General features: G+C 45.0%; 1 protein-coding gene across 1 annotated transcript in view; it reads right to left on the bottom strand.

Annotated features, from left to right (window-relative positions):
* Nucleotides 1-13114, bottom strand: part of LOC109911165 (40S ribosomal protein S27-like) — a 15681-nt gene extending 2567 nt beyond the window's left edge. The window contains exons 1-2 of the mRNA XM_048617226.1: nt 12980-13114; nt 5675-5783 (exon numbers count right to left, since the gene is read on the bottom strand). Coding sequence (XP_048473183.1) covers nt 5675-5783; nt 12980-12985 — 115 coding nt within the window. The 5' untranslated portion in view covers nt 12986-13114. The remainder of the gene's footprint in view (nt 1-5674; nt 5784-12979) is intronic.
* Between the last annotated feature and the right edge of the window lie 6627 nt (nt 13115-19741).

Below are 19741 nucleotides of genomic sequence, written 5' to 3'. Positions count from 1 at the left end.
AAAGGGGACAGGCACTGCTAAAGGGGAACAGATGCTGCTAAAGGGGACAGGCACTGCTAAAGGGGCAAAGTCGCTGCTAAAGGAGACAGGCGCTACTAAAGGGGCACAGACACTGCTAAAGGGGAACAGACACTGCTAAAGGGGCACAGACACTGCTAAACGGGACAGACACTGCTAAAGGGGCACAGATGCTGCTAAACGGGAACAGATGCTGCTAAAGGGGGACAGACACTGCTGCCAGCTGTTAGCAATTCCCATTGGTGCCCTATTCCTGTGCTGTGGTGAAAATCACTCTCACATCGAATTCAGAAAGTTGTGGCTTCAAGTCCCAAACCAGAGGCTGAGGTGTGAAATGATGGAGACTGTGGGATTGCTGCGGTACAGGGAGCTGCTGTGTTTCTGAACAGTGATTAAACCAAGGCCCCTTCAACCCTCTCTAGTGGGCGTAAGGATTCTATTGCACTGTGTAAGAAAAAAGCAGGCAGTATGTCCTGGCCAGTATTTATTTATCCCTCAGCCACATTGCTGACTGTTGGGAGTTTGCTGTTCATAGATTACTTGCTGCATGTCCTAAATTAGAATGATGCCAGCCCTTCATTGACTGTAAAGTGATTTGGGATGTCCTATGGTTGTGAAAACCATTCTTATCTTTTATTCCTCGGGTCATGGGCATTGCGGGCAAGGCCCCTTGAACTGAGCGGTTTGCTTGGTTCATTTCCAAGGGCAGTTCAGAGTCGCCCACATTGCTGTGTGCCACAGGCAAGTGGTTGTGTGAATTGGATTGAATCCAGATTCCCTTATTGACAATAATGGATATCAGATACTTAACAAATCTAGCGACCGTTTAACAAGCGAATCTGCCAAAGTTCAGAGCTCTGAATTTGTCCAGAATTCCAGTTGAATAAATTTGGAGAGAAACGAAGAAAGGACTAACAGGTGAATCCTGCCCTTGATTTTATTTAATTTATTGTAGTCACATGTGCCTAAGTACAGTGAAAAGCTTTGTTTTGCGAGCAGCACAGGCAGATCATAGCAAACAAGGACATACAGATCATAGGGTGCTTAGACAGAGTGAGGCATACAAGGTTACACCGCACAGGAGGGGCACGAAGCAAGATCAACATTAGATTTGAGATTTAAAAGAACATTATTATTAGTAATTTTTACAGACTTAGAATTTAGGTTTAAAAGTGCGGAATGGTTTTAGGAAATGTGAGAATAAGATCTGCTGTAGATGTGCATTGCAAAATGTTGCCCTGTGTCAGCACCATCTTAGACCGCTGCCTGCTCATCCCATAATGAGGAAGTTAAGCTCTCTTCAGTTATTTGGTTGCTATGAGGGTCTTGCCTAAAAAACTCAAGTTAAATAATGTTGGAACTGCTTGTGAGTTTCCAAAGATTGGACTGATACTGAACATCACACAGTGATGTACCCACAACACACTCAGTACTGAAGAAGGGTCACTGGACTCGAAACATTACCTCTGCTTTCTCCCCACAGGTGCTGCCAGACTTGCAGAGTTTCTCCAGCAGTTTCTAATGTTGTAACATACAATGCTAACTTTTCAATCCAGATTTCTGCTAAAGAGCCACTAATGCTTTGAATAATTCTTAATTTCACTAAACCAATGCATCTTCTGTCAAGCACTCCATGTCTTCAAAAACAATGTGTCCTAACACAAAGGAGAGGCCGTAAAAAAATCCTGCAGACCTTCATATATTGATTGCATTTGATAAAATTGACATTTGTTTGTGTGATGTAAACAGTTTCATCATGTTAACGATGAGTAATGGAAGAGGCTTGTGCTGGAGAGGAGAGAGTCCCTGCCTCTCAGACAGAAGCTCCTGGTCCCACTCCAGGACTGGATGACCAAAGATATATTAATAGGAACATGCAAATTAGGAGACGCAGGCCATTCAGCCCCTTAATCCTGCACTACCATATGATAGTATCATAGCCACAATTCAACTTTCCTGCCAGCCCTTTGACTCTTGTGTTGGTCAACAATTCATCCAACTCTGCCTTAAAAAATATTCAAAGGCCTCCACTGCTTTCTAGGGAAGAGAGTTCCAAAGACTCCGAGAGGGAGCAAAATATTCTCATCTCAATTTTAAATGGGAGACCTGTGTTTTTTCCACTGTGTCCGCTAGGTCTAGTCTTCCTGCAAAGGGATACAACATTCCAGCAGCGAACCTGTCAAATCCCCTCAGGATCTTTGATGTTCCAGTAAAAGCAGGAGATTCTTGACAGTGACCATGTTTGACACAAAGTGGTGCCTCTCAGGCTACAGGCTTTAATGGCAGACTGGTGACCTGTTCCAGCACAGTCGCTACTGGAACAGACACAAGCATGAGATTCACTGGCCTCCTGTCTTACTAGAGAGGGGAAAGCTAAAGGTCAGTAACCAGTCTCAGGAATTAATACCCATTGCCCTAAGGTGGTGCGTGACCTTTGACTGAAGTGGGTCACTTTAGGGAGAGAGAACTCAGAGTCAAGCACACTGGAGTCCCAGAGCATTAGACTGAGTAAGAACAGCAGCTTTCCCTCCCTCAGGCAACATGAGTGAGCCAGCTGGCTTTTTCTAAGGAAAAAGAAAAATGTTGGCAATGATGAAGCAGAGGTGAGCTCATTGGTACAACGATGGTGGAAGGCGCTCTCGTGTCTAAGAATTTTCTGTCTGGAAGGGGAGCCAGAGACAGGCAAGCAGTTGGATTCCGTCTGCTACATGTTAGTGACATCCAGCAAATGTGAGGGTCTTAACCTGGGAAGGATGAGCAGAGGAGAATGGCAACAAGACCTGTAGGTCAGGCATGGCACCACAGCTTGGTAACAGCTCCAACAACAACAACAACAACAACAACAACAACTTACAGCCACACCTGATAACCATCTCACATCTGCCTCTCACAGTACAGGTTTAGGGGGAGTTTGTTCTACGTTATACCATCACCCAGCTGGATGGAATCCCCAGAACAGGAACGGTTCCATACAGTTGTACCTTGGCAGCCCCTGCTTCGGTTCCCAGTCAGTCTTCAACCAAATGCAGTTTAGTTACAGTTCCCTTAGTGACAGGATGCTCAATCAGAAATGCATCTGACCCCAAATCACTGAAAATAATGAGTTTTTGATGAGTGAAGACTATGTTGTCAACAACAGTAATTAAAACTGAAAGAACTTCAGATGCTGTAAATCAGGAACAAAAACAGAAATTGCTGGAAAAGCTCAGCAGGTCTGGCAGCATCTGTGAAGGAAAAAACAGAGTTAATGTTTCGGGTCCAGTGACCTTTCAGTTCTGAGGAAGGGTCACAGCCCTGAAACGTTAACTCTGATTTTCTCTTCACAGATGCTGCCAGACCTGCTGAGCTTTTCCAGCAACTTCTGTTTTTGTTCCTGTCAACAACAGTACCTGAGTAATTAACAATCACATATCCACGTGACACATTTGAGCTATTTATGTGCCTCTTCATCTCAATCCAGGGTGAAAGTCCACACTATACATGCTGTCTCTGGTTGGTTCCTAATCACCAGGGCTGAATTAGGAGGGCAACGGCGCAAACTTGGTTTATTGTCTTTTGAGTTTACGAAATTGAGGAGTGGCCTGACCAGGGTGTTCAAAATGGTAAAGGGGCACGATGGGGTGGACACAGAGAAACTGTTACCTCCGAGGGAGGAAATCAAGAATCAAAGGCCACAATCTTAAAATTACAGCCTCTCTGTTCAGGATTGAAATTGCGATCACACCGTGGGAAATCTGAAACTCTCTCCCTTTAAAGGCTTGGGATGTTAGTACTGGGATGTGTGGAGGGAGTTTCAAACTTAACAACAGTTATTTGTTCAGTAAGGATATTAAGGGATAGGGAGCTGGTTAGCTCAGTTGGATGGATGGCTGGTTTGTGACTCTAACCACAGGTTCAATTCCCGCAGCAGCTGAGATTTACTATAAAGGTCCTGCCTTCTGAACCTTACCCCTCACCTTATGACCCTCAGGTCAAACCCACAACTAATGGCCTCTCTCTAATGAGATAGAGTACTCTCTGGGAATGCAGTGACTTCCCTTAATCTTTGAGATTAGATTTTATTGTCATGTGTACTCAAGTACAGGGGACAGGAGTACAGTGAAAAGTGTACATTGTCACCACACGTACAGCACCATCCAAGGTACAAAGGTACCAAGGTACAAATTCTTAGTTACAGATGTACCAAACTAAATAAATAAGTTTAAAAGTTCAGCACAACAGTCTTCTTCGAATAAAAGTAGAAAAATAAAGAAGTTAAAAGGTCAAAGGGATATGGAGTAAAGATGGTAAACCTGCTTGAGATATGGATTGCCCTCCTAAGGTTTTGTGGGCACAGGGAGTGTGCACCTCTGGATCTCTGGAGTTGAAGTTCTGGGTTCAAATCCCACAGCAGGACTTGTTGACCACAGAAAGTACATCACAATGCAGTCAAACCAGTTGCTTATTAATGCTTCTGATTAAATCCTGTGATAGGAGAGGGAGATGCTTATCCAGAACTGATGCAACACAACTACCTCCCCACATTAACAGATTGCACATGCAGGTTGCTGTCATTCTCATTCTGAGACACTAACACTCACAGATTAGCCACAATCTAATGAAATGCTGTTACAGGCTTCTGGAGGGGAGAGGGCTGAATGGTCTGCTCCAGTTGTTATGTGACTTCACTTTGAACAAAGATATGAGAGCCATTTCAATGGAGGTGGACTGATCAAAATACATATAGCTACAGAACTGCATCCTCTTAATCTCAACAAATATCAATCGTAACATTTACACCAGAGAGATTATGCACAAATCTTAAGAACTTCTGTTATAGCATTAACTGCTTTTTCAAACATAGCTATTCATCCTTAATTGAAGAAGGTACCTCAATATGTTAGATCCCCGATTGTCATGATCCTGTTGAGCAAGGGGGTAGTCAATGGCCTAGTGGTATTATCGCTAGACTATTAAGCCAGAGATGCAGGTAAATGCATTGGGGACCAGGTTTCAAATCCTGCCATTGAGTTCAATAATAATCTGGAATTAAGAGTCTAATAATGACCATTACTGACTGTCAGGGAAACAACCCATCTGGTTCACTAATGTCCTTTAGGGAAGGAAATCTGCCAACTTTAGCTGGTCTGGCCCACATGTGACTCCAGACCCCCAGCAATGTGGTTTGCTCTTAAGATATTAGGGATGGGTGTTAAATGCTGGCCATACCAGTGATGTGCAAATCCCATGAATGAATCACAAATCCCTCAGTGCTAACCAGTACTTCTTTCTGCAAATGGTTTTGGTAGTTTTGTCAATGCAGCGTGGAGTGGAGGAACACAGCAGGCCAGGCAGCATCAGAGGAGCAAGAAAGTCGACGTTTCGGGTTTACACCGTTCATCAGGTAATTCTGCGGTGGTGGTACAAACCCAGAGCTGAGATTCCACACACAAAGTTCAGCGATATCTGGTTAGTCGTTGCTTAACACCAGAAAAAAACAACCATTCAAGACAGCAGACTGTATGCAGAGACCACCAGCTCATTTAGAATCAGAATCCTGAAATCAGGGGGCAGAAATGGTAGGTCAGAATGTAACAAGGTGAGAGGCTGAGGGAAGATATCATGATTTACAAACCCTCCCCCCATTATGATCAGAGTGTACACACCCCGCACTTACCCGGGCACTTGACATCCATGAAGTAGGAGTTTGGGCTTTGAACCAAACGTTTTTTCTTGTGCTGTCTCCGCTCTGCTTCTGGAGACGGGTTTAACAAATCCTTAGCCAACTGCAAATTGTAAGGGATAAGGAAAGTCAGCTTAATCTCAGTGACATACATGAAACTCACGGTGAATGGCGGGGGGGGTGGGGAAGGGGGGGAAAAGGGGATTGGGTGGTAAAATACTGGAGGAGGTATTACATGAGTTGGAATGATTACTATTCCAGTTGGTATCTATTTTCCAATAAATGCAAGGACTATTTTATGGGAACTCAAACATGCCTGAATTTTTCTTGAGAATATGATATTCCAGAAACAAAAACATTTCAGAACCTTGAGGATGTCCCAAAGCATTTTACTTACAGTACTTTTGAGCTGCAGCCAGTGGTATAAGGTAGGAAACACACAGACTATTTACACACAGCCAGATCCCACGAATATCAATGTGTTCCTCAGTGGGGAATCTGTTTTCATGAAGTCAGTTAAGACAAATATTGACCAGGGCACTAAGGAATCCCCCCGCCCAACCCCGCCTCCCCAAACTCCTGTTTGAGCCAGATTGCCAGTACACACTTACACTTAACACCCAGTGTTTTGTGACTGACAGCTCATCAGTTTCCAACCCCCTCAAGCCCCACCCCCACAATATAAACACTGTTTACGTAAATAACAAAGGAAAAGCAGACTATCCCACTGTCATTCCTCAACCCCCCAGCCCCAACTTGACTCCATTTTGTGTCACCTCGTAACAAGTTGGATGCTCTACCAGCGATGCCTACTTATGATCCAGGGAGACACTTGGAGAGACATCACCCATCAATGAAAATATGCAACACAGGACTGCTCAGGCGCACCTTCAGAATACTGTGACGGAGAGACACCTGAGATGGGCAAGACACATATTCCACTTCCTGACTGTATGTCCCACCAGGGATGACTACAAAATGGGCACTACCACATGGATGACCCGGCAAAGTGCGCTTAAGGAGGACCTTCAAGAACAGGGTATCCCCTTGGTTTGAGTGACTCAGACTGCAATGGACCTGGGCTGGAGCCATGCTACACATACACCAGACAAACTAAGTCTCAGCAAGCCATCACAAGAAATGTCAAAACTCTCGAACTCTAGAGTTCAAGGGAGCTGGGAAACATGTCAAGCTTTGCCACAAACTGTATCACCCAGTTTAATGAGCCTCATAGGATAATCAGCCTTGTGGTTACACAACACGGACAAATCTTTATAGAAGTCTTTAGAAACCTCAACAGCTGAAAAACATCAGCTCTCACTGTCCAAAAATGAAATTTATTGGCCAATAAACTTTCCACGACACAACTGCAGTGTCTGTGCTCTGATCCATGTTGAGTGGACACAAGGTACCCAACTGTTCGGTGCCCAGTGGCATACCAGGATATAGTTTCCTCACCACATACGGATTTTAGTTACTGCTCGTGTAATGTAGGTAGTTATTCGCTGTTTGTTCGCCTTACAATGCAAGCCTCTGGGCCACTTGCCCAATGATTCTCAGTTCTTATGATACGCAGTCAACTCAGTCTCAGCCCCATACAAAACAGGTTAAGTAATGTCAGAGAGTGAGCTCACACTCAAAGCACCTAGTGTCTGAGTAAGGTTTTGCAGCCAGGCTAATCTCGGATTGAGTCTGAGCCGACTTTCCCCCCTACATTTCACTTTGCTCCACCGTCAGTTCATGCCCAGATTCTGAAACCGTGATTATGCTCTAACTGCAGTGTGAAGGAAGACGTCACCTCACTCACGTGACAGCTGCACCTTTGATATAAATAGAAGTGATGGGCTTGGTTTCCAAACGCTAGCTCCACACTCGTGCAGCCAGGAGTTGGGTTTTCCACTCAGCAAGTGACTGCCCAACTGCATCCAACAATGGCACCCATCCAAAATGCGCACACATGCACGCGCGCACACACACACGGACGTGCACACACGCACGCGCACACACATGGACATACATGCGCACACGCGCACACACACAGACATACATGCGCACATGCACGCGCACACACACAGACGTGCACACACACACAGACATACATGCGCACGCCCACAGACACACACACACACAGACACGACATACATAGACACACACACACGTGACACACAGACACACACACACAAAACATACAGACACACACGTGACACACAGAAACACACACATACACACAAACATACACGACACACACACACGCGCACACACACACATCCACATACACACAAAAGCACACACACATGCGCGCACACACACATACACATACACACACAAGCACACACACAAGCACACACACGCGTGCGCGCACACACACATACACACACACAGGCAAACACACACGCGCGCGCACACACATACATACACACACATGCGTGCACACACACACACACACAGGCACACACATGCGTGCACACACACACACATACATACACGCACATACACACGCGCACACATACATGCGCACACGCACACACATACATACACGCACATACACACGCGCACACACACACATACATACATGCACATACACACGCGCACACACACATACACACGCGCACACACATACACACACATTCACACACACACATTCACACACGCACACACACGCGCACACACACATACATACACACACATTCACACACACGCACACACACATACATACACACACATTCACACACATACATACACACACACACGCGCGCACACACACATACATACACGCACACACACACATACATCCACACGCGCACACACACAATCACACGCGCACACACACATGCATGCACACACGCACACACACACGCATGCGCGCACACACACACGTGCGCACACACACACATACACTGACGCATACATATACATGCATATGCACACAGACACACCCACATATGTATATATTATGCACCTATAGACACATACATATGCACACACATACACAAACATATACATGCATGCACACACAGACACATATACACATATGCACGTACAGATACTCACCCATATATACACACACATGAATGATTTATTGTCACTTGCATTTTACAGTTAAAAATAAAGTGAAAAACTTCAACAGTCGCCACAATCCAGCGCCAGTTTGAATAGTTTAAGAATAAAAAGGATAAAATGTATAACTGGAAGAGAGTCCTCAGCCTGCACTGCCACACTCTTCCACTGCCTCACCACCACCGCCCACACTGGACCCACCAACGTAGGGGTCACCACTCTTTAGGCATCATCTCTTCACTGCTTAGCCCACATTGCCAACGCTGGTGCCAGGTCCAGTGCTGAACCCACACTTGCCCCACAACCAGGTGACCTCAGCTCTGCTGCCGCTTCAATGTTGCCAGGAGTCCCCACTCTGGGCCTACTGCGAGCAGGAATCCCTGGCTCTGCTGGCAGACCAGGCCTCTATTCGCCAGGAGCTCTGGCCACCCTCCTGCGAGATGTCACCTTGCCAGTGCCGCCAGCTTGAAAGGTCCGCTGCCGCCGCCACCACCATCCCTGAATGTCGGGAGGACGTCCCTGCTGCCGGTACCGTCTCCAGTCACTGTGACGAGCCTTATCTGCCAGCACCTCCAAGTGCCAGAAGGAGATGCCATGGCCCAATCGAGCTGCCACACCAATTTCACCAACTAACCCGCCGCCAAAGAATCCAAAGAAAACAATAGCCAAAGAAAAGAAATAGAAAAAAAGAAAGAATAAGAAAGAAAGCATGCGGGAGCTTACCATGCCTGGGCAAGAGCCCATATGTAGCTCTGCTATTCTGCCATCATCGTGATTCAGAAAATCGCACACAACGTTCCCTCAATCTCCTTTTTTCCAAGGAGAATGTTCCTCAACTTTGTCTGTGTGTGCATGCCCTCATGTATGCTTACATGTACATATGTGCATGTCTCTGTATGTATGTGTGCATGTGTGTTGTGTATGTTTGTGTCGATATGTGCAAATGTGTGTGGGTGTATGCACACACACATGGACATGGACATGCACCCACACACACGCACATATTGACACAAACATATACAAATGCACATGCACGCACCTATGTACATGTAAGCATACATGTGGGCGTGCACACACAAACAAAGCTGAGGAACATTCTCCTTGGAACAAAGGAGATCACGGGGAGGTGTAACAGAAGTGTGCAAGATTAAGACACGTTCTGATAAGATTAAAGAAATACTTCCATTAGCCAACAGTACAATGACTACGGGGCAGAAATTTCAGGTTTGATGCAAAATATAACAGGAGTGGCGAATATGATGCAGAAACCTTACTTTGTGGGTAGCAGTGAATTGGAACTTATTGCCTATGAGGGTGGTGGGTGCAGAGCTGATGAATCAGTTTTGAAAGGAAATAAACTTGCAAAGCTACGTGGATCAAGCCAGATTGCATTGCTCCATTGAGAACTAGCATTGACTTGATGGGCTGAACAGCCTATTCTGTTCCATTATCATTGGTATCCTTTCTTCATTCTATCATTGAGTGAATTGTTTGGACACTTAAGAGTTAACCACATTGCTGTTGGTCTGGAATCACATGAAGGCAAGACCAGCAGATTTCCTTCTCTGCAGGACATGAGTGAACCAGTTGGGTTTTTACAACAATTGAAGATAGCTTCATGGTCACTGTTAATGAGAATAGCTCTTCAATTCCAGATTTATTAATTGATTTTAAATTCCACACACAGTAGGATTTGAACACATTTCCCCAGAGTTTCAGCCTCTGGATTACTGATCCTGTGACAATACCATTGTCCCATCATGTCCCCTTAAGGTGGACGATCCATGTAAGAAGATGGACTTGCAGCAAATACAATCCACTGGGGACAGGATATCTACCCTCACTGAAGCTTGGAGAAAACAATCCAGGCTTTGCCTATAACAAAAGCTTTGCAGTGGGCTTATAACTCACTCAGAGATAGTAACAACTGTCGATGCTGGAGTCAGAGATAACACAGTGTGGAGCTGAAGAAGGGTCCCGACCCGAAACATCAACTTTCCTGCTCCTCTGATGCTGCCTGGCCTGCTGTGTTCCCCCAGCTCCACACTGTTATCTAGGTTATGAGGTGATATCTTGGGTTATTGTTTTCCATGTTGCCAAGCTGCTGTTGCTATGCATTGCCATGGTGACACAAGCTGGTCCAGACACCATGTCACTGTTTATCTCATCATTGGCTAGCGAGCCCCAGCTGTGACATGGAGACGGTGTGGGATAGCAAGCTCACCAGCATCCTTTTTGTAGAGCTTCGGTTATCCAACAAATTGATTAGGCTATCTCACTGGGCTGTAATATTCCTAGATATACCACCAGCTTCAAACCTGAGAATGTGTCTGAACTAGCGACGTCCCCTCTGCTTGCTGGGTGCCTACAGGCTTGTGATCTCTGCCTTTGAAAGGACTGAGCAACGTGTGCCTTTGTCCTCCCATGAGATGTCCCTGCTCGGCGGAGGGGAGGGGGGTGCTGCTGCTGGTTATATTACCCTTCCTAATTCAAGAAAAAAGTGGGTGACACAGTGGCTCAGTGGTTAGCACTGCTGCCCCACAGCACCAGGGACTTGGGTTCGATTCCACCCTCGGGCAGCTGTCTATGTGGTGTTTACGCATTCTCCCTGTGTCTGCGTGGGTTTCCTCTGGGTGCTCTGGTTTCCTCCCACAGTCCAACGATGTGCAGGTAAGGTGGATTGGCTATGCTAAATTGCCTAGACTAGGCTGGCCAGCCATGGGAAATACAGGGACAGGGTGGGATGCTCTCTGGAGGGTCAGTGCAGACTCGATGGGCTGAATGGTCTCCTCCTTTGCTGTGGGTTTCTACAATAATGGTGTAGTTGTAACATCGCTTGTTCATTAATATTGAGGCCATTGAAACCAGGTTAAATTCCATAAATAAATCCAGCTTACAAGGTGACTCCAGACCCACAGGAGCCTGGCTAACTCTGCCTTGCCACCAGTGCCCGCACTCCATAGAAGAATAAGGGGGGCGTGTTAGGGGAAACAATCCTTTCAGATCGAAATATTGCTTTTCAACCCTGGTAGCCAACATTCCCCTTCTCCACTTCTCCATCACCCAGAAGGCAAGATCAGCAGGCTTTAGCGGGATCTTGCTGTGCCTCCCCCCACACACACACACACCACCCCACTGCAGTGGCAACCCTATTCCACCAAACATCTAATCCAAACGAAAGAACTGCGGATGCTGTAAATCAGGGGGAAAAAACAGAAGTTGCTGGAAAAGCTCAGCAGGTCTGGCAGCATCTGCGAAGAAGAAAAAAAATCAAAGAGTTAACGTTTCGAGTCCGGCGACCCTTCCTCAAGGCATCAAATGTCTAAACCATTTGTCCCTGGCCTTTGCAGGCGGAGGAGAGAGGGGACGTCCCGAAGAAGGCGCTAACTAAATGCAAGTGCTAGAGGGGAAATTCACTGCTCAAAATAACCCGAGCTTCGGTGTTTGGAGGGGAATGTTTCTGGGATTTCCAAACCCGGGAGATCAAACACACATTCCCGGACTGAGTGGGTAGACATCGCCTATAAAATTGAGAAACGAGCAAAGGTTAGGGCACGTACCCAGCTAGCTGCATTTGAGTTTATTTTTCTGCAGAGCGCAGCCAGTGCTTAATTTCTGATAAAATCTTAAACTTTCTCTCTTTCCCCATCACTATTCAGGCACTAAAAATGTTAAGATGTCCCTTTTTGATGAGAGTAGGATGGCTCCAACACTTAATAGTTTTCCTGGGAGCTGTTGTGCTGGGGTATGGGGGAGGAGGCAGAATCCATGCTGAACTTTCCAGACACATGCCTGGTCTTGTTTTGAAATCGAGAGCTCATCGAACTGAAACGCACACTCCACAGATGTTCCCAGACCCGCTGCTGAGTATTTCCAGCCTGTTTTCGTTCCGTTTCACTTTCAGATCTTCGGTAATCCCCAATGTTTTGCCTCGCGCACTGTTTAACTTTCATTTTGACACGTGTTTAGAGTTCAGGTTTGTTGGGATTTGGGGAGGAAGGCATGGGAAATTGGGGGTGCGATTGAAAAAACCATGAAAACTTTGTTCTCTCCCCCCCCCCAAAAAAAAAACAACATTGCTCTAACTGGCTGTAGAAGCAGAAGGAAAATAATTTGCAATTCTCTCTGGCCCTGGGTATAAAAGACAGGCCTGTGCTCTGTGTCAGTTTCAATGTATCCGAGCGGCGCGCGTTACCTTGTGTCTGAAATGTATCGAGTGAAATGTAACTGGTACCAACTCACAGGCATGTCCGCCGGTGGGATCGGGTAGAATCAACTCTCCTCTCAAAACGATCAGCAAGATCACAGCCAACACACAAAACACACGCACACCGAACCTCCTCTGCCAGCCCAGAGAGCTGATGTAAACACGTGAAACTTCCGCTTCCTCTCATCCAAAGCAGTGATCGTAAAAGTGGGATCAGAAGTGAGGATTGTAAACTTGAGTCCTCATGAACGGAAGAATTGTGGTTATCTGTACCACGTTGAATCAACATAGTTAAAAAGTTACAGCGTCGACTCCTAGAAGTCTTTTTTTTTCTTTACAATTTTCTTCTTTAACAAGAATTAACATTCATAATTGTTTGTGATTTATAGAACAGGTCAGCACAGAAACATTCTAAATTAATCCCATCTGCCTGCACATGATTCATATTGCTCTATTCCCTGCCTTAAACTTTGCTAACTTATCTGCTTTTAACATCTCCCGTGGCAACACATCCCAGGCCATACCGCCGTCTGTGTAAAACTTCACTCACACATGTCCTTTACATTTTTTTCCTGTCCCACTTTAAACTTATGGCCCCCTCGTATTTGACATTTCCACCCTGGAAAAAACATTCGCAACTATCAACTCTATCCATGCCTCTCATAATTTTACTTCCATCAGATTGCGTCTTGGCCTGATTTCAAACAAAAATGTCCTTGGACCACTGATGTTTGCAAAAATTAATTAACATTTGTTTGGAAAGGGTACACTGGGAAAAAAAAATCAGGTTTATTAGATTCAGGAATGCAATTAATGCACAGAATTATTACAGGGCCAGAAAAAATGCCAATCAGCCCATTAACTGCAACTCAGTTCATGTCAGTAACTGCTTAATATAGAAGAACATGTCTCAGCCAGTCGGCTAGATAATTAAATGCTTCTGAAAGACCACTGAACAGCGCACATGACTCAAGTTAGGGCTCTCTAACGTGGGGTCTCAAATTAAAATTTTGGGGTTGTGAGATCAGAGGCAGAAACAGCCTCTGCAGAGGTCCTACTGAGTACTCCAACAGGCCCTGGATCTCTCAATTCTCTCTGAGTGAGCATAACAGATTTCAAGCCTTAAAAAAAACAAAGTTGCAGAGGGAAAAGTTTGGGAAGTGCTAATGGGGAAGCAGTGGTATAGTGGGAATGTGGCTGGTCTAGTAGAGTCATAGAGTTGTACATCATGGAAACAGACCCTTCGGTCCAACTAGTCCATGCCAACCAGATATCCTAAATTAATCTAGCTCCATTTACCAGCATTTGTCCCACATCCCTCTAAGCCCTTCCTATTCATGTACCCATCCAGATGCCTTTTGAATGTTGTAATTGTACCAGCCTCCACCACTTCCTCTGGCAGCTTATTCCATACACACACCACACTCTGCGTGAAAAGGTTATCCCTTAGGTCCCTTTTAAATCTTTCCCCTCTCACCTTAAACCATACCCTCTAGTTTTGGACTCCCCCTCCTTGGGGAAAAGACCTTGGCTATTTACCCCTTTCCATGCCCCTCATGATTTTATAAACCTCTGTAGCATCACCCCTCAGCCTCTGACACTCCAGAGAAAACAGCCCCAGCCTCTCCCTAAAGCTCAAACCTTCCAACCCTGGCAACATCCTTATAAATCTTTACTGGCTTGTGCTCTCTTTGGGGAACAAACATCAGAGAACTCTGGAGAAGCTCAGCAGATCTGGCAGCATCTGTGGAGAGAGTAACAGAATAGAAACAGAAAACAAAACTCTTAATCAATCCAGTCTCAAAACATTAACTCTGTTTCTTTCTCCAGAGGTGCTGCCAGAGCAGCTGAGTTTCTCCAGCATTCTCAGAGTGTGTCTCAGATTTCCAACATCTACAGCAGTTTTTTGCCTTTGTTCAAATGCTCTGGGGACATGGGTTTGAATCCCACCATGGCAGTTGGTGGAATTTGAATTCAATAAAAAGTTAGCCCAATAATGAACATGTAAGCACTAATGATTGTTGTAAAATCTTATCTGGTTCACTAATGGCTTTTAGACAAGAAAATCTGCCATCCTTGTCTCATCCATGTGTGACTCTTAGTTGCCGTTGGGGTGGGTAATAATTGCCAGTGATGCTATATTGAACTAAACATAAAATCAAACACTGGAGGTGCAGTATCTGCTAAGTCCCCTGTTTTGCTTTCTCCTACCTACCCTAATTCCCAATGCAACTTTTCCTAAATTATTCATTCATGATTCCAACATCAATTCCATCTCCAATCTCATTTTCCTCTCTAAAGTCCTTGCAGCCGCCATTGTCATTACCCATATCCATGCCTATCTTTCCCACAACTCCATGTTCGAATCCCTCCAGCTGCTGATTCACCCACATACTGAATGGCTCTTACCTGAGTTATAAGTGACATCCTATGTGACTGTGACAAAGGTACACTTTCCCTCCTCATCCTGTCTGTGCCTTTAATATGGTCACCACACTGTCCTCCTCCATTGCCTCCCCACTGTTATTCAATTGTTTGGAACCACACTCGCCGTTGTTAGATATCCAGTCATAACCAGATAATCACCTGTAAGGCTTCTCTTCACTAGCTCGCATTAGCCCTCTTCGTGTTTCCAAGGTTCCATCCTTGGCTTCCTCCTATTTCTTTTCTACATTCTGCCTCTTTTACTACATCATCTGAAATCATGGTGTTTGATTCTACATATATACAGCTGATGCTCTGCTCTACCTCATCACATCTGCTGTCTCTTTCATTGACTCTGATTTGATTGACAACTTGTCTGTTATCTAGCACTGGATGGGGAGAAATTCCCTCCAACCAAATATGAGAAGATTGAAACCATTACCGTCCATCCCTGTTACAAACTTCATTCCTGAGCCTCCATCTACATCCCTTTCCTGAGCAATTATGTGTGGCTGACCCAGAATCTTCGGAACACTGGTTTCTAATCCCTCCCAAGATGACCTTCCAACCAATTAACACTCAATCGCCAAGAACATATTTCTTTATTAATTTATTTATGCTTGTAATATGGATGGAATTGCATATAAAAGTAACGATGATCTGGTTCTGTTATACAGGGCATTTCTGAAACCATATAAAGTCACAGAGTCATACAGCATGGGAACCGACCCTATGGTCCAACCAGTCATAATCCCAAACTAAACTAGTCCCACCTGCCTGCTCCTGGCCCATATTACTCAAACCTTTCTTATTCATGTACTTACCCAAATGTCTTTTAAATATAATAACTGTACGTACATCCACCACTTCCTCAGGAAGTTCATTTCACATGCTCTGAGTGAAAATAAATCTCTCATGTCTTTTTTAAAACCCTCTTTCTCTCACCTTAAAAATGTGACCCCTAGTCTTGAAACCCCCACCCTCGGGAAAAGACAACTACCATTAACTCTATCTATACCTTTCACTATTTGATAAACTTCTATTAGGTCGCCTCTCAACCTCCTATGCTCCAGTGAAAAAAAGTCCCAGCTTATCCAGCCTTTCTTTATAACTCAAACCTTCCATAAATCGGCAACATCCTGGTAAATCACTTCTGAACCCTATCCAGCTTAATAATATCCTTCCTATAAATGGGTAACCAGACTGCACACAATACTCCAGAAGAGATCTCACCAATGTCCTGTACAAACCCAACATGACTTCCCAACTCCTATATATTTTTAAGAAAAGATGTAGATACATTGGTGGCAGTTCAGAAGATGTTTCATAGCTTCATACCTGGAATAAGTGGTGAAATGAGAATACCTGGAAAGGTTAAACAGACCGAACTTGTTTCCACTTCAGTTTAGAAGAGTGAGCAGTGACCAGATTGAAATGTATAAGATCCTGATTAGACTCGACAAGGTAGATGTAAAAATTATGTTTACTGTTGGTGGGTGAGTCCAAAACCAGGGGACACCCCTGTTTTAAAATCAGTGGTTGTCATTTAGGACTGAGATGAGGAGCATTTTATTTCCTCAGAGGCTGTGCAAATTTGGAACTCTCCGTTTCAGAAGGTGGTGGAACTGGGTAATTGAATATTTTTATCTGTTTAAGGGATGTGGCATCACTTGCAGGGCCAGCATTTACTGCCCATCCCTTATTGCCCTGTGGAAGGTGGTCCTGTTGAGATGCCCTCTCGAACTGCTGCAGTCCTTGGGATGTGGGAACACCCATTGTGCTGTGTAAGTTCTAAGCAACAATTTAAACTCAAGTCCGAAGATTAATTTGTTGTTTTGAGACTTTAACCAAAATATACCACAGGAAACAATCTGGTGCTGTAACTCAGGAAACTTCAATTATAAATAATACCTATTAAAGCAGGACCACGCCTTGATTGAGATGCTCAAATGCCAGCTTTCTGGTTCAATTTAAGGCATGAGTTGACATTTGGTGTCAGGTTTCTCACCAGCACTTCGAGGGTCTTTCACCTCCACTTGGATAACAGGATAACTTCACTTTCATTTGATGCGTGCTTTGACATAGAACATAGAACAGTGCAGCACAGTACACGCTCTTTGGTCCACAATGTTGTGCCAACTTATTATCTACCTCTAAGATCAAACTACCCTGCACACCCTACATTTTACTATCATCCATGTGCCTATCCAAGAGTCGCTTAAATGTCCCTCATGTATCGCTCTCCAATACCACTGCTGGCAGCGCATTCCACATACCCACCACTCTGTGTAAAGAACCTAACTCTGACATCTCCCCAATACCTTCCTCCAATCACCTTAAAATTATGTCCCCTCGCAATAGCCATTTCCACCCTGGGAAAAAGTCTCTGGCTATCCACTCTATCTATGCCTTAATCATCTTGAAAACCTCTGGCAAGTCACCTCTCATCCTTCTTCGCTCCAATGAAAAAAACCCTAGCTTCCTCAACCTTTCCTCATAAGACCAGCCCTCCAGTCCAGGCAGCATCCTGGTAAATCTCCTCTGCACCTTCTCTAAAGCTTCCACATCCTTCCAATAGTGAGGCGACCAGAACTGAACACAATATTCCAAGTGTGGTCTAACCACGGTTTTATAGAGCTGCAGCGTAACCTCGTGGCTCTTGAACTCAGTTCCCTTGCCGATGAAAGCCAACACACCATACACCTTCTGTACAACCCTATCAACTTGGGTGGCAACTTTGAGGAATCTATGGATGTGGACCCCAAGATCCCTCTGTTCCTTCACACTGCCAAGAATCCTGCCATTAACCCTGTATTCTGCATTCAAATTCGACCTTCCAATGAATTTCTTCACACTTTTCAGGGTTGAATTTCATTTGCCATGTCTTTGCCCAGCTCTGCATCCTGTCAATGTCCTGTTGCAACCCACAACAGCCCTCCACGCTGTCCACAACTCCACCAACCTTCGTGTCATCGGCAAACTTACTAACCCACCCTTCCACTTCCTCAACCAAGTCATTTACAAAGCTCACAAAAAGCAGAGGTCCCAGAACAGATCCCCGCAGAACACCACTGGTCACCGAGCTCCAGGCTAAATACTTTCCATCTACTACCACCCTCTGTCTTCTATTGGAATCCAATTCTGTATCCAGACAGCCAAATTTCCCTGAATCTCATGCCTTCTTACTTTCTGAAAGAACCTATCATGGGGAACCTTATCAAATGCCTTGCTAAAATCTATATACACCACATCCACTGCTCTGCCTTCATCAATGTGTTTTGTCACATCCTCAAAGCATTCAGTAAGGCTTGTGTGGCATGACCTGCTCCTCACCAAGTCATGCTGACTATTTCTAATCCAACTATGATTTTCCAAATAATCATAAATACTATCTCTCAGAAACCGCTCCAATAATTTGCCCACCACAGAAGTAAGACTGACCGGTCTGTAATTCCCAGGATTATCCCTATTCCCTTTCTTAAACAAGGGAATAAAATTTTCCACTCGCCAATCATCTGGTACTACTCCAGTGGTCAGTGAGGATGCAAAGATCGTTGCCGAAGGGGCAGCGATCTCTTCCCTCGCTTCCTATAGTAACCTTGGGTATATCCCGTCTGGCCCAGGGGACTTATCTATCTTCATGTTTTTCAAAATTTCTAGCACATCCTTCTTCCAAACATCAACCTGTTTGAGCATATCAGCCTATTTCACGATGTCCTCACAACATCAAGGTCCCTCTCACTGGTGAATACTGAAGCAAAGTACTCATTAAGGACCTCTCCTACCTCTTCCAACTACAAACACAAGTTCCCTCCACTATCCCTGATCGGCCCTATCCTCACTCTGGCCATCCTCTTGTTCCTCACATAAGTATAGAACACCTTGGGGTTTTCTTTAATCCTACCCGCCAAGGCTTTTTCATGCCCCATCTAGCTCTCTTAAGTTCATTCTTCAGTTCCATGCTGGCTACTTGTAGCCCTCTAGAGCCCTGACCAATCCTTGCTTCCTCAACCTTAACTAAGCTTCCTTCTTCCTCTCGACTAGATGTTCCACATGTCTTGTCTTCCATGGTTCCTTCACCTTACCATACCTTCCTTGCCTCAGTCGGACTAATCTATCCAGTTTTCGTAGCAAGTGCTCCGTAAACAACCTCCACATTTCTATCGTGCATTTCCCTGAGAACATCTGTTCCCAATTTATGCTCCGCAGCTCTTGCCTAATAGCATTGTAATTCCGCGCCGCCCCCCCCAATTAAATACTTTCCCAATAAAAACTGAAAGAACTGTGGATGCTGTAAATCAGGAACAAAAACAAAGTTGCTGGAGAAGCTCAGCAGGTCTGGCAGCATCTGTGAAGGGAAAAACAGAGTTAAC

Source organism: Rhincodon typus, chromosome 36 (assembly GCF_021869965.1).
Source record: "Rhincodon typus isolate 14 chromosome 36, sRhiTyp1.1, whole genome shotgun sequence".
In the NCBI taxonomy this organism is placed as follows: Eukaryota; Metazoa; Chordata; class Chondrichthyes; order Orectolobiformes; family Rhincodontidae; genus Rhincodon; species Rhincodon typus.
Note: the sequence above shows the minus strand (reverse complement) of the source record. Positions and strands in the feature narration are given on the sequence as shown.